At 41.0% G+C, this 14,458-nt stretch overlaps 1 protein-coding gene across 1 annotated transcript in view; it reads right to left on the reverse strand.

Moving 5' to 3' along the window:
* The window catches only part of Grb14 (growth factor receptor bound protein 14), a 104,854-nt gene that overhangs the window by 89,753 nt on the left and 643 nt on the right, over nucleotides 1-14,458 (reverse strand). The window contains exon 2 of the mRNA XM_052726291.1: nucleotides 13,378-13,510. Within this exon, the coding sequence (XP_052582251.1) occupies nucleotides 13,378-13,510 (133 nt within the window). The remainder of the gene's footprint in view (nucleotides 1-13,377; nucleotides 13,511-14,458) is intronic.

Below are 14,458 nucleotides of genomic sequence, written 5' to 3' on the forward strand. Positions count from 1 at the left end.
TCGCTACCGTGATGGGTTGACTCCCCACAGATTCAAGGCCATGATGCCAAAGGAAACCTGCCTAACTGTGATCCAAAGCCCTTTTCATTCTTCAGTTGATCGTCTCAGGTATTTTGTTACAGTAATAAGACCTGAGTGATAGAAAGGAGGCACAAGAATGCTGAAGTCACTAAAGACTATGTTGACCTTTAAGTCCATCTGAGGTAAAATCATCTTCATTCATCAATCAGTCAACTGCAAACTAGTCAGGGCCTCCTAAATTCATACTGACTAGATTGAAAACGATACGTCATCAAATCAGATTCATTCATTCTCTTAGTTTCTAGATATTTCATTAACACAGCTTTTACCAGTAAAGCTCTGTTACGTAAATACAATTTTTTCAAACTAATATACATAGAAAATTCTGGAAGTAAATGGATAATTTTATCATACCTTGGCCAAGCCAATGCATTCATATGGCTCTTGCATGATTTTTTCCCAGATTTTTACTTTCATAAAATGCTTTTTGTCCTTTGTGTCAAGTATATTTCTTTCAAAAGCTTAAGATGTAAGATTTAGTGTGTTCCATTTGGAGGAAATGTCTACCACATCTGGTGGTGCATGCTTATTATCATAGCAATCAGGTTAAGGTAGGAGGATCAGAACTCTGAGGCCAGCCAGGCCACATTGTAGAACCCTGTTAAGAGAGAGAGGATGAGGAGAGAGAAAAGGAAGAGGAGGAGGAGAGGAGTGAGAACCAGTACCCAACCATGTACTCAGAAGTTAATCTCCTCTCAGAGAAGACAGTCTATCAGATAAAATTCAACTTTTCTGTTCATTTATATGGTGATATCAATATCATTCTGAAGCAAAACATCAAAGAACAAGGACAAAATAAATTATGTGTTAGACCGAATAATAAAAATAGCTAAAAACAGTCAAAACTGAAATTAACAGAATACTTCCAGACATGGTGGTCCATGCTTATATTTCTAGCACTTAGGAGGTGCAGTTAGTCATGAGTTCAAGAACAACCTTCGCTATGTATGAGTTCTAAGCCCCCCAAATGAGAAAAACAGTAGTAGTAATAATAATAATAATAATAATAATAATAATAATAATAATAATAAAGATGAGGGACTAAGACTTCTGCACATTATGTTGAAATTCTAGGAAGTACACAGACCTGCTTTGGAAATTGTGTGTGTATACATTTCACCTCTGGGTTGCAAGTTTGGGTTTAATTAAATAAAAATCAAGCATAAAATTAGAAATGTCTAAATTAAATGTCATAATAAATTTTTCTTATGCTTTTGATGAAAGCAAACGATGTATTCTGCAAAATCAGCCCAGCCACTAGCATGGGACTATTTTAGGAAATGGAATATATTTAAATATTTTGTGATGAAATGGGATGGGAACTGAGCTGAGCTGGAATAAATAGTTCATAATATAATTTGTTAACATATAGTTAATCACAATATTGAGATGTACACAAAGTTTTAAAGACATGATGAATAAATTTTATCTTTGACTTTTATCCATCCTAAAAACTTAGTAGTTGTAGAAAAAAAAAATGTTCATTTAGAAGACCCAATCACTAACTATAGAGGATGCTGGCAACCACCAGAACCCACTCTAATCAGACCCAAGTGCTCATTTTCCCAGTAGCAGCCAGTTGGCTAAGACTCCCAACCCCTCCATTGTACTCCGCTAAAGGTAGCTACTATGACCAAAGCCAGGCATTTCCTAAGCAGCCCAGCTGCTGTGCCTCAATTCTCCACAATTCTGTAGGCCCCACCTAGCTCCAAAGTGTCTAAGGCATGGGTTGAAGACTTTGTTGCAACTGCACCAAGATAGCCTGACTTCTCTCCAGTATCCATTCCCACCAGTACTGACCTGGTCTGTTTTCAATTGCTGAAATAAAACTCTAACCAAAAGCAAGTTGGCAAACAAAGCGTTTATTTTAGCTTATGAGTTATGGTCAGTTATCCAAGAAAGCCAAAGCAAGAGCCTGAAGTAGAAACCACAGACGAACATTGCTTCCTGGCTTGTTCGGCATGGTTTCTTCATTTTGCAGGCCTTGCAGTTCGGTCCTCCACAAGGACCACCTACCTAAGGGAGGCACTGCTCACAGTGGGTTGGGCCCTCCCGCATGAATCAACAACCAAGAAAATGTCCCAGAGACATGTCTAGAGCCAGTCTGATGGAGGCAACTCTTCAGACTAGGTTCCCTCTTCCCAAGCGACTCTAGTGTGTGCCAAGTTGAACAAAACTGACCACTACAGTTGCTGTTATTGAATGTGCTCAGCAAAAAGCTTCCAGGAAGCATGCTTGGGAACCCTGACCTCAGTACTAGCCTACGTCACACCAGGTATTTTTAGGCACATTTTCTCTCAACCGCCAATACATCCTATAAGAATATAGTTATGGGTTGGGGATTTAGCTCAGTGGTAGAGCGTTTGCCTAGCAAGTGCAAGGCCCTGGGTTCGATCCTCAGCTCCAAAAAAGAAAAAAAAGAATATAGTTAGTGCAGTAGAAAATACATTGAAATTCATGATAAAGTTCATCTTAAGTACTTAGTGCTTCTCACAGATGAGCCCTTTACTTTTTTCCCTGAGGCTTTATCTTCTGCTAACAGTCTAGACACAAAACAATTGAAGCCAAACATGGAAAATGAATAAATGGACAATGGAAAGTGTCATTAGTCCCTTTAAACTGCTCATATATCTCAATAAACCGGCCTGAATCCTTTCTAACCATGATGCATGCACCATCAACAGACGGGTTTAAATACAAGACAAGATAACCCCAGCACTGTGGAAACGGAGGCAAAAGAATTGTGGCAGGGCAGTCAGGAACAACGCCGTAACACCCCATCTCACAAAGAAAATAAAAATGGCCTGTGATGTCCTAGAGCAGTAATTCTCAACCTTCCTAATGCTGCGACCCTTTTATATAGGTCCTCGTGTTGTGATGACCACCAACCATAAAATTGTTTTGTTGCTACTTCATAACTGTAATTTTGTTACTGTTGTGAGTCATAATGTAAATATCTGATATGTAGGATATCTGATAAACTGCCACAAAGGGGTCACAATGCACAAGTTGAGAACAACTATCCGAGGGAATTTCCTGCCCTAAGGAAAGGCACAAAGTAGAGAGGCTATTGTGAGCACGGTAAGTTCTTAGGGAGGTAAGGTTTCTATAGACGATGAAGACCTGAAAACTGATTCCCTCAGACCTCTGAGTCCTCCCACCCCTGAGAAGGTATTGACATGTATCTGAGGGGTCTGTGTATTCCTATTCTCATGTGATAAACCCTGGCCTAAATAAGTCACTAGTGACAGTAATACTTGGTAATTAATTACTCAGGGGGCAGAAGCAAGCAGATCTCTGAGAGTGTGAGGGCCACCTGGTCTAACAGGGCAAATTCTAGTCTACCCGCAACTACACTGCAAGTCCCTGTCTCAAAAATAAACGATAAATAAGCAAATCAATAAGGCATTTGCTAGTGTCTTCCCCTTAGGCTGAGAGAATTACAGGCAAATACTATTTGTATTTAAGTATTCCTGTGCAGATTTTGTGAATACAGAATAAGCTGGAAGGAAGTCTCGTAGGTCTACTGAGCACTGTCGCTTATATGAGAATAATGTGTAAAATTAGAAATAGTTCCACTGTTTCCTTACAGATGACGAAAAGTGCTAAGAACTAAAATAAAATACTGAATTTCTAAAGTCCAATTCGTCTTAATCTCTAAGTTTGTTTTTATAAATAGAATATTCTAACAGGACTGCAGTTACTTTTAAATTTTAATGAAGCTCATTGATTATGGTTTGACTACGACAGACACAATTGGATAAGATTAGGCTTCAATTATTTATTCCCCTCAATAATCCATTTGTCCATTCATTTTCAGCAAAAGAACCTAGGAACAATGAACTCAATGTAATCCATTTGGATGGAAAAACAATAAAGAGACAAAACAGATAAAAAGACAAGTCAGATCATGAAAGTGCAGTCAAAACCCAAACTGAGACATGTGACAAGGTAGGAAAACAAGTAAAATAAAAGAATGAAGGCTATATATGTCATGGACAGTGCTGCAGAGGGACCACAACGATGGCAGAATTGTTGGCCAAAAGCTACATAAGAAGAGTCAGCTTATAAAGACCCAGAGAAGCACCTCCACACACAGAAAGCAGCCACACCAGGGCTTTGTGACCAAAGAAAGAAGCTTGCCCAGTTCACAACAGACAGGACTCTAGGTACAGTTTAATGAGCGAAGTGTAAAATGCAGAGGAGGAGCCGCTGGACAGGATCAACTGTGTACAGAAACCATAGGCCAAAGGAAGAGATGCTATCTTGATTTTAAGTGATCAAAAGTTTTTCATCCAGTCAAAGAGATGTGCTCTGGCTTGTTTGTTTTTCCATAAAGGTTTTCTGAGTTTATTTCAGCTCTAGGGTTGGTTTACATGGGTCAATAGCCTACCTGGATCCATGCCCTTTTGTAGCAGCCCGTTCTGGGGTGAACCAGGCTAATGTAGAACCAGGGCCATTTGCGGTCTCTGCAGGTAGCTTAAAATAGGATGTTAGCAGCAGAGACAAAGGGAATTATGTAGATTCTAGTCTGCTTGGTTTAAGGTGTAGCCAGTAGTAATTAAGAACAGAAAGTAGTCTCCTTAGATTTTGTCTTTAACAATCAAATGAAGGGTTTGAGGGTGGAACAGAGGAATTTGAAGAACTTGAGTTGGCCAATGCACACTCAGGAAGCCAATCAGAGCTAAGTGTAGATCGGGCCTATGACAACCTCAAATGTTTGAAGAAGAACTTGGGCTATAGCCAATCCACACTCAGGAAGCCAATCAGAGCTAAGTGTAGACTGGGCCTATGGCAACCTCAAATGTTCATAACTAATCTCGTATCCTTAGGTCTCAGTTTCAGTACTTAGTTCAGTGCCACACCCCTTTGCCTCCCAGATATGATGATCCCCCACTTCAGGTTCTCTTTTTATAGTTGACTTGCTGTACCATGTTTACTTGAACTACACCTTCCTATTCTCACTCTCTCCATGGAGGAGGGTCTGTTGCCCTTGCCCCATCTCACCTCAAATGTGTTCTCTATGAAAAGTGACCATGGAAGAAGCTCAGAAAAGCAACTGAGGGAGTATCTAGTGAGAAAAAGGAGGACATCCCTGCGAATCTTCTGTCTACTATACAAGAGTCACAAGTGGCATAAAAGCCACAGGACTCACCTGCTCTGGGATCAACACAAAATGGCAGAGCTCCAAGGCCTGGGAAGCGTGGGCCATGGTCTGCTATCACATTTGTCAGAAACAGTGGGATGGCATTATAACGTAGGCTTGTTGGTCCCCGCTCCAACATCCTTCAATCACAACACGCTGACTCACATCATCCCACAGACACAATGCTAAACGTGGGGTGCACAGAACGTTGTAAGTTCACTATGCTCTCGAGTTACAGGGATTCCAAAAAGAACACATACAGCATTTCATCTATGGAATGAAGTATGTGGATAACCCTCAAATTTACTAGTGACCTCTAGGGATGGAGACATTTGTACGCAGAGTAAGGAACTCAAGTCTTCTGTTTGTTTTTATTTTCCCTGTGGCTCTGAAAATTATTAAATATGAGACTTCAAGAAAGCATAAGAGGCAAGGAATTCTCTTCCTGTGTTCCTTCTCATCTCACTTTTAAATGACCTCAGAATCCTTTCTATTCCTCTGCCAGGGCCAAGGCCTTTGATCACTCGCTAGGTTCTCCCTTGATCTGCCCTTCAAGTTTCATAAAGATAATTCCTTAGTTTGTTCATCTCTACTTAAATATAAGGGTATACATTCACAAATAGAATGTATTATTCTTCCATACAAATCAGCGTTTTCTCCAAAGCAATACATGAAAGCCTGAGGAATCATTATATTAAAATACACATTTATACTGAACAGTGAATGACTTCAATTTTCCCTCCCTTGATAGAACATAATCTAAACCCTGAGGCAAAAAAAAAAAAACAGAAGCCAAGCTTTTAAAACGTGAAAAATAAAAAAGGGCTGCAAATGTGCCCTCAAAATTAACCAAAGGTTGGAGGTAACCTTCCAACTAGAATACCCTGAAGTAGGTGATGTGCTACAGAAACCGTAGAATGTAATGAGATATCTGTCTTCTGCTGTAAATGAAGGGAACTTACACAAGATGGAGAGGACCCCGAGTTGATAGTCCCATCATCAGAGGCCAAGATGCTTCATGAAGCTCAAGCCAATGGTCACCGACATCTAATCATCTCAGAAGAGTGGCACCAACGGAAACCACTGCTTAGAAAATGGGCTTCGTGTAAAATACATGAATTAAAGCGAACAACTGGACACTAAGGACCACCCGCAAAGTCAGACAGCTGATAAGTGGTCACCACCTGTCACACATGTCTGTTAAGAGTTAGCTTTGGTGTGCTTCAGTTGCACACTCTGGGGCAGCTCTTTTTGCACCTGAGATTTTTTTCTCTGTCTCTCTATGCCATGCCTGATGAACCTTTCCTTCCTCCAAGAACCTCCCACACCCTAACTGAGCAGGCAGAGGTCTAGATTCCTCTGTCCCTTTGACCACAGCTGTTTCGAAGCTTTATACCTTGGGATAACATCTCTGCCGATACAGACTCTTATCAGCTATCACATACTGAACCACTGCTAAGAGTACCAAGGGGCAGCCATTGGTGAACAAGAAGACAGAACCTAAGACGACAAAGTGAAGTTGTAAGAAGCACGGGCTAGGTGGTGGGTCTGTGGCAGGAAAGAGAGAAAACTTGGTTGCCCTGGGTTTTGCTGACTTTCTACTGTGCAAGTTCAGTCTCTCATGAAACCAGTGAACTTTTGTCCTTTGGGTACTAAAACATAACTCCGCAGGCCAGTTCATGTAAGGCTCTGTTTCCTCCAAAGAATCAATACATGGCTAAGATACCAAACAAAGTCCATTTGCAATATCCCTGCCTTCTCTCAACTAGAGAGATTTCTCCACAGCTTTTCAAAGTCATATTGACAGACTGTAAAAGTGACAGAGAAGAGAACAGATGATTCTGAGCACATAGCAAAGAAAACACACAAGGAATCCATTTCTCCTGTCCTTCTCAGGGACATTATTCTTCAAGGAGTTCTGCAAGGAGTCCAAATTCTCCACAGAAGGTGCTTTTGTGAGGACCCATTGAGAAACCTTGGCTCTCACAGCCTGCTTTAACAGTGCTGCTAAGATCTGCACAGTCTTACATTCTCAAAAATAACAATGATATTTATCAAGTAGCACCATTCAAATGGCTGTTTCAGAGGTAGACTAGTTTGACACTCTAATAGAAACAATACTTGTTTCTATTATTCTTCATATATATATGCATTTCATTTCATAGTAAATGGAATTTTGTAGAATAGCTTGAAGGGTCTAAATACAATTTATGATGTTGTTTTCATCTGAAAATGAATTCAGACTTCCAAAGGGCTAATTTTCAGACATTTGAAACATAGTCAATATGTAATGTGAGGATTTCACGTGTCATTCCAACTGAGAAAATTTGATTATGAGTGCTTTTCAGATGATATCAAGGAATTATTTTTCTTAGGAAATAATACTATTTGGGTTATAGCTCTTAAATGTATTTTTCAGGACTCACATATAAAAACTAGGTAGGGTTACAATGATAGAATGCCTGAGATTTACTCCAAAATATTCCCACAAAAAAAATCGTATTTTTTTAAAGAAACAGATGAAGTAAACTAAGCAAATTCTTAATAATCGTTGAGTCTGGAAACCAGAAGCATCTGGGTAGACTTTGTTTCTCTGTTCCTATGTATATTAGAGAAGTGAATATAGAAGAGTATGCATAAAGCTGGGCGGTGGTGGCACATGTCTTTAATCCCAGCACTCGGGAGGCAGAGCCAGGTGGATCTCTGTGAGTTCGAGGCCAGCCTGGACTACCAAGAGAAACCCTGTCTCGAAAAACAAAAAAAAAAAAAAAAAAAAAAAAAAAAAAAGAAGAGTACGCATAAATCCTGGGGACCACACATACAGGCTTGACACGTACACAGTGGGATAATTATTGGCATCACAATGGCATGAAGACTTTTAATTGGGAGACAAAAATCTAGTTATCTTTTGAACATCATCAGCACATTAGAGGAACTCAGAAAATCCAAGGCAAAGAATATGGAAAACTAATGTCTTAACTCTTTGGGAGACGTTTTTTGTTTTTCATGAGATATATTTTATAAGGCTACAGGAGCCAAGTGTTATGGTGCACACCCTTACTCCCAGCACTTAGGACTGAGGGGCAAGTGGATGTCCATGAGTTCAATGCCAGCCTCTTCTACATAATGAATGTCAGGTCACCTGGGGCTACATAGAGATAAAGAAAGAAAGAAAAGAGAGAGAGAGAGAGAGAGGGGGAGGGAGGGAGGGAGGGAGGGAGGGAGGGAGGGAGGAAGGAAGGAAGAAAGGGGGAGGAGGGAGGGACAGAGGGAGAGAGAGGGGAAGGAAAAATGCCACAGAACAGACTAGAAACACTATGATTAGCCACAAAGCACATAAAGATATTATATTCTATTTGATGCACTAGGCGTACCTGGCCTTGAACTCAAAATCCTTCTGACTCAGCCTCCTAAGTACTTGATTGACAAGGCAGCCTACCATGACCAATTACATTCTAATATTCTCCTGGGATATTTACCAAGGACCATAAACTGCATGTGAAAGTTGGTTACTAACAATACTAACAAATATGATTTGATGTAACTAATTCTTTGATAGATTTTTCATATCAATTTTAGGAGACAAAAGCCGTGGAGAAAAATCAGAGTTGCACTTCAAAAAAAAATGGAGAAAAGGAGAGAGAAATTCCACATCTTTAGATGAATATTAACAAATGGTATTAGTTTGGGCCTGCTATCTTGTATTATAGGTGGGGCTTGTAGCTAGGAATGTTTGTAAGAGTTTATTATGTACACTGGTTATGTGGTCCTTGCTGTCATTAGAAACTGTACCTTCCTAAAAAAAATACTACTGTCAAGTCCTCCAGAAATACATCACTTTTAAGCACCTAGCTTCACTTAGACACAATTTTCAGATCAGTGAAAGTAGGGCAGTAGATGATGTCAAGCATTCCTCCCAACTCCAGCTTTCACTGACACAGTTTTTCACTGGATTGAATCTCAAACGTGTCCAGGCACCTTATTCTGCAATAGCTATCCTAAACAGTCCTGGGAGGCAACCGACCAGAATCCCTACACAAACTGTGTCCAAGCTCAAAAATTATTGAAGGTCCAAAAATCAACACAGGAAGCGATACTGCTGTGAGGACCAAAACCTCTTCTTTTTTCCTATTCTTCAAGTAATGGGTCTTTAGCATCCATCAGTAAAGGATAATTTCCTAGCAAATTTCTATCAGAAACTAGAAAAGACATTTCTTTACATAATGAAAATCATTTTCGATGTAATTTTCCCAGATCACATATGTTAAAGGAAGGACTGCTTTAAATAGCTATTACTGTCAAACACAAAGAAATAGGCTCACGATTTCATGTGATTAAAATAAGAAAAAAAAAAGAGGGATGGAGAATAAAGAAGCGATTTCCATCCTAGCTCTCATGTTAAAATAATACTGAAATCACACAGCACTATACGCTTTGGCACATCTTACTTGAAAAGAGATAAAGCCCATCCTATTTGTGGTTCCAACGCTATATACCAGTCACACTCCTGTAAGCATCTCAAGATATTTTTTTTTTTTTTAAGAAGCATACTTGTGGCCTGGAAAGTGATTTTGACTGTGGCTTTGAAAGGTCAAATGAAATTTAACATTTCTAGTCTGGATTCTCTCAAACTTCCTGGACATTCGTTTGTAAATAACAAGTAACAATTCTTTGCTTTTCCTAGGGAGAGAAAAGAGTTTTCTTCCAAGATGTCTGGAACGATTTAACAAATGAAAGAGACTACAAAGAAATGTGTCATGTTCCTATGTTTCCAAGTCATCTTGGGAGGGGCACACTATCATAGACATCATCTCAACCAACAGCTGCAGATACTGTCTGGTAACAAGGGGGGTCGGCTTGTCTGTATGAGGCAAAGGTGCTGAGCCTAGGGAAATGTCTGATACAGACAGCCATGAGTACTCAAAGCGCCACATGCCAAAGAACTGAGATTGTACAAAGTAAAAAAAAAGATCAATTCTCAATGCAGTGTCTAGGTGAGCTGAAAAAGAAAAGAAGGAAGAAAGAGGAAACGGATCTTCTTCTCAGCAGTGGGATATCCTCTACATGAAGTCGTCGGTCCTGAGCCTAGGCAGAGTTGAACAAAAGTGTCTTTGGGAGATGGGACACACCTCAGGGATTGGCCCCAGGAAGTCAGCCAGCACCAGCTCCTGAGCTGGCTCAGCCTCCTGTGTGTGCAGTGTTCTCTGTCAGGCTGGACACAGGCTGCAAGGGCAGAGAGGAAACCTGCCGGAGTGAGCAACAGGTCACCTTCCCCCCCTGTTTTCCATTTCCTAACTGGAAAACCATTGCCTGTCTCTGAAATGCACTTCCTACCTGGATGAGAGACCTGGCCCACCCCGTTTCTCTTCTAATTTTAGTTTCCTTCCCTTTGCTGTGATGACATACTACACCTAAGAAGGAAGAGAGTTGTTGCCACTCACAGTTCAAGGTTACAGTCCACCATTGCCAGGGAAGTCACGGTGGGAAGGCTTGAGACGGTTAGTTACATTGCATCCATAGGAAAGAGAGACCAATGGATGAATGCATGCTTGCTCGGCTCACTTATTTCCTCCATCTTATACAGTTGGGTGTCTCTGCCCAGAGACTGGTCCCACCCCCAGTAAGTAATCTTCCCACTTCAAATTAGACCAAATCAAGATAATCCCTGCAGGCATGCCCAGAGGCCCATCTCCCAGGTGAGTCTAGATTTTGTCAAGTTGAAAATGAACAGTAACCACACCACCCCGGGAGCATGAACACACCAATACTTTTCTCCCTGAATTCAGCCTGTTCTATCAGTATTTCTTTTAAACAGAAGCATCCTGTGTCTATTCATAAAATTAAAGAGAAAGTCTTGACAGACCACTCTTTCAACTGTTCTTCCTCTCTCCAACCTCTACCCCAACCACACACCACAGCCCTGCTTTGCCAATCACTCCTTGGGGGGCATCTCTGCCTTGCCTAGGTGCCTACTGTCTAGGATAATGTGAGAAATGCATGGCCCTCCATGACTGAAGAAATTGTCTACTAAATTCCTTTAACTGAATATTATGCCAACATCATTCATATCCTTCCTCACCCAGGATGAAACAATCCAACAAAGCACACATTTAAATGTCATCCCTAACTACATGCCCAAACTCTCAATGTGCTTGGATATTTCAGTAAGGCTATATGTAGCCTTGCAATCAGACGGAATCTCACTCTGATAAAAACGTTTTTGAGAAGGGATCCTCTTAGTCTCTCCCACCCCATCAGGTTCCAACCTTGTTCCCTACCGGACAGCCACCAAAAATATACTTCCAAAGTATATTTTTCAAAAATAAACTTCCAATAAAGCTGGGTGTGTTAGTGTACATCTGTACAATTGGAGACAGTTAGTCCCCTGGAGCTCACTGGCCAGTCAGTCTAGCAAAATTGGTGAGTTCCGGGTTCAGTGAGAGACACTGTCTTAAAGAATAAAGTTGGGGGCTGGGGGGAAGGCAGTGGTTACACTACAGCTCGGTGGATAAAAGCACTTGTTGCCAAGTCTGATGACCAGAGTTTGATCCCAGATGAGGGAAGCAGATAGCAATCCTGAAAGCTGTCCTCTGACCTCTACGTGAAAATGAAGACATGTGTGCACACACAACTAAATAAATAAATGTAAAAACGAGAGGTGGAGTGTTTGAGGATGACACTTGACATTGACTTCTAGCCTCTACATCCACACATCACACAGTGCTTGCACACCTGTGAAACTCCTACACACACATTCCCTACTGTGTCCATACTGCTTCATTGTAATAAAAAAAGATATGTCTACTTCCCTTCCCTCTAAGCAAAACTACATCACTGAACCTATCAGAGGTAAAGAAGGAGGAGAAGGAGGAGGAGGAGGAAGAGGAGGAGGAGGAGGAGGAGGAGGAGGAGGAGGAGGAGAAAGAAAAGAAGGAAGGAAGGAAGAAAGAAAGAAAGAAAGAAGGGAGGGAGGGAGGGAGGGAGGGAGGGAGGGAGGGAGGGAGGAAAGAAAGAAAGAAAGAAAGAAAGAAAGAAAGAAAGAAAGAAAGAAAGAAAGAAAGAAAGAAAGAAAGAAAGAAAGAAAGAAAGAAAGAAAGAAAAAGGACAGAAAAAGGAAAGAGAACAGATGGGAGCGTGGCTACCTGTCTCCTCCCCTTACCTCACCACAGCCATCCGAGTGTTGAATTTTATTGTTCCTTCCCCTTACAAGAACAGGTGGACTTTGTCAAGTGAAGCTGTTCTTTATTTTGTTGGTTCAAAACTGAGATTAGTCCATAAGAAGAGAAGAATAATTCTAGGATATGTTGCCTTTTCTCTCTCAAAATGTATAATCATGAGGTAATATCTCCTGGTTGCTTGGACATTGTAATCTGATTTGTATAAGTCAGGCTCAAACAAGAAAGAAAATACAAAAATAAAATCCATTTTCTAATCGTCACTTCCAAGTCAGATGTCTTCTTCCAAAATGTGAAACTTACTAAAGTATTTTGATCCCCTGAACTCCAATTACCTTATGCAGAATCCTTTTTAAAAGATGGTGTGGGGAGGGGGTGGTGTTTAGCACGTGTACTCGCCATAGAACCCATCAAGAAGTAAGAGAAAAACTTTTGGGACTCAGTTATCTCCTTCTACCATATGGGTCCCAGGAATCCAACTCAGGTGCTCAGGCTTGGCAGTAAATGCCTTCAGCCACTGAGCCAGCTTCTTTGGTAATCCGTGCCGTATTCATTACAGTGCTCTCCTTTGGTAAATGAGATTAGCATCGGATGAAAAGTGTATGATGAAAGACACTGTTAAAAGCAAGCAAACACCCAGTCACCACCCACCCACTATTACTGCCCCATCCCTTCCAATTAACATTGAATCTGAAATTGATAACCTGTTATCACATACAACCGTCCCATCTCCCTGGTGAATGACAGAAGCAGACAAGGACCGTTCACTTCCCACTTTTTTGTCCCCAAGATTCTAAGAGGGAACTTTTGGACATTCCCCCTATACAGCTGAGGAGACTGAGGCCCCAAAAGGAAGGTCGCCTCAAGAGACTTGTTCAGTCAATTCTCTTTTGATGCCTTGTGGCAGAAATCTTTTAAGTCTGTGTGGACACAAACCTCTGAAGACACTAGCATTTCTAGTTGAGAAGTGCATACCTGTTTCTTCCTTGAATTTGCTCTGGGAAACAGGCCTGCTGACAGCACAGATGTAAGCGGAGAACAGCAGAGCTCAGGAAAGGGGTTGGGAATAGATGGCATTTCCAGAACATCCAGATCTTTCTTTTTTCTCCTACACCAAGAGAACATAGGACGTCATTTACATAAAACAGAATATAAACTATAATTGCTGTCAGGGGAAAGAGCGTTTGTTAAGGCTAATGTGCACTTGCTCTGTGACAATGCTAGCACTATACAAGTGTACACAAAAGGGCTGTGATGTATACTACCTGTGGGTCAGAATAAAATATGCTAATTAACACAAATAATTCTATAGCACCACCACCTGAAAAAAGAAAAAAAAAAAAACTAAAAGCTCACTAGGCATGGTCACTCCATTTCCTGCACTTGGATTTTCCCGAACACCAATACAGGCTACATCATGATTTATGCAAACATTACCCCAAGGAGTCAGCCATTGCCTGGCGCCTATTAAATTGACAAAATCTGTAAGCTACATCCAATGAACTCATCCCCAGGAATTTCTACTCATCACTGCTGGAAGTTATGATTTATTAAATATAGATGTGGTTCATCTCATTTCAAATTTCATTCACAATGTTGCCCCCACACAGTCTGTTAATTTTTCAAGTGCTTATAGATACCGAACATCAAGGCAGTCCTTCTGGGAAGGTAAGTCAATAAAACGTGTTAGCATGAATGTACTCTAGCCCACTGGTGAGTTATTTTAACTTGACTGAAGTCAGAGCACTTTGCAATCCTGACAAAGAGGCGAGAGTGGTATTTACATGTGTGACTGCAAAGGGCCACAGATTTTTATGCTGGTGTCGCCTTCTTCTCTCCTAAAGTATGACAACTCGGACGGCAGTTAGTGCTGATTTCTGTGGAGATGGGAAACCTTTGAAAGCCTCCGCTCTTTCCTGTGGAACATAAAGACTGCTCAAATGTCAATCCCTGCTTCGCGTCCCCGGGGTCCTTGGAAGACTCTATGTGGGAGGTGAACGCATTCACGCTTCGGTTTTTGAAGCCTATAGTGTAGTATGAAAAGGGCCACCCAGCA

This window comes from Peromyscus californicus, unplaced genomic scaffold (assembly GCF_007827085.1).
Source record: "Peromyscus californicus insignis strain IS unplaced genomic scaffold, ASM782708v3 Scaffold_7__1_contigs__length_154581171, whole genome shotgun sequence".
Taxonomy (NCBI): Eukaryota; Metazoa; Chordata; class Mammalia; order Rodentia; family Cricetidae; genus Peromyscus; species Peromyscus californicus.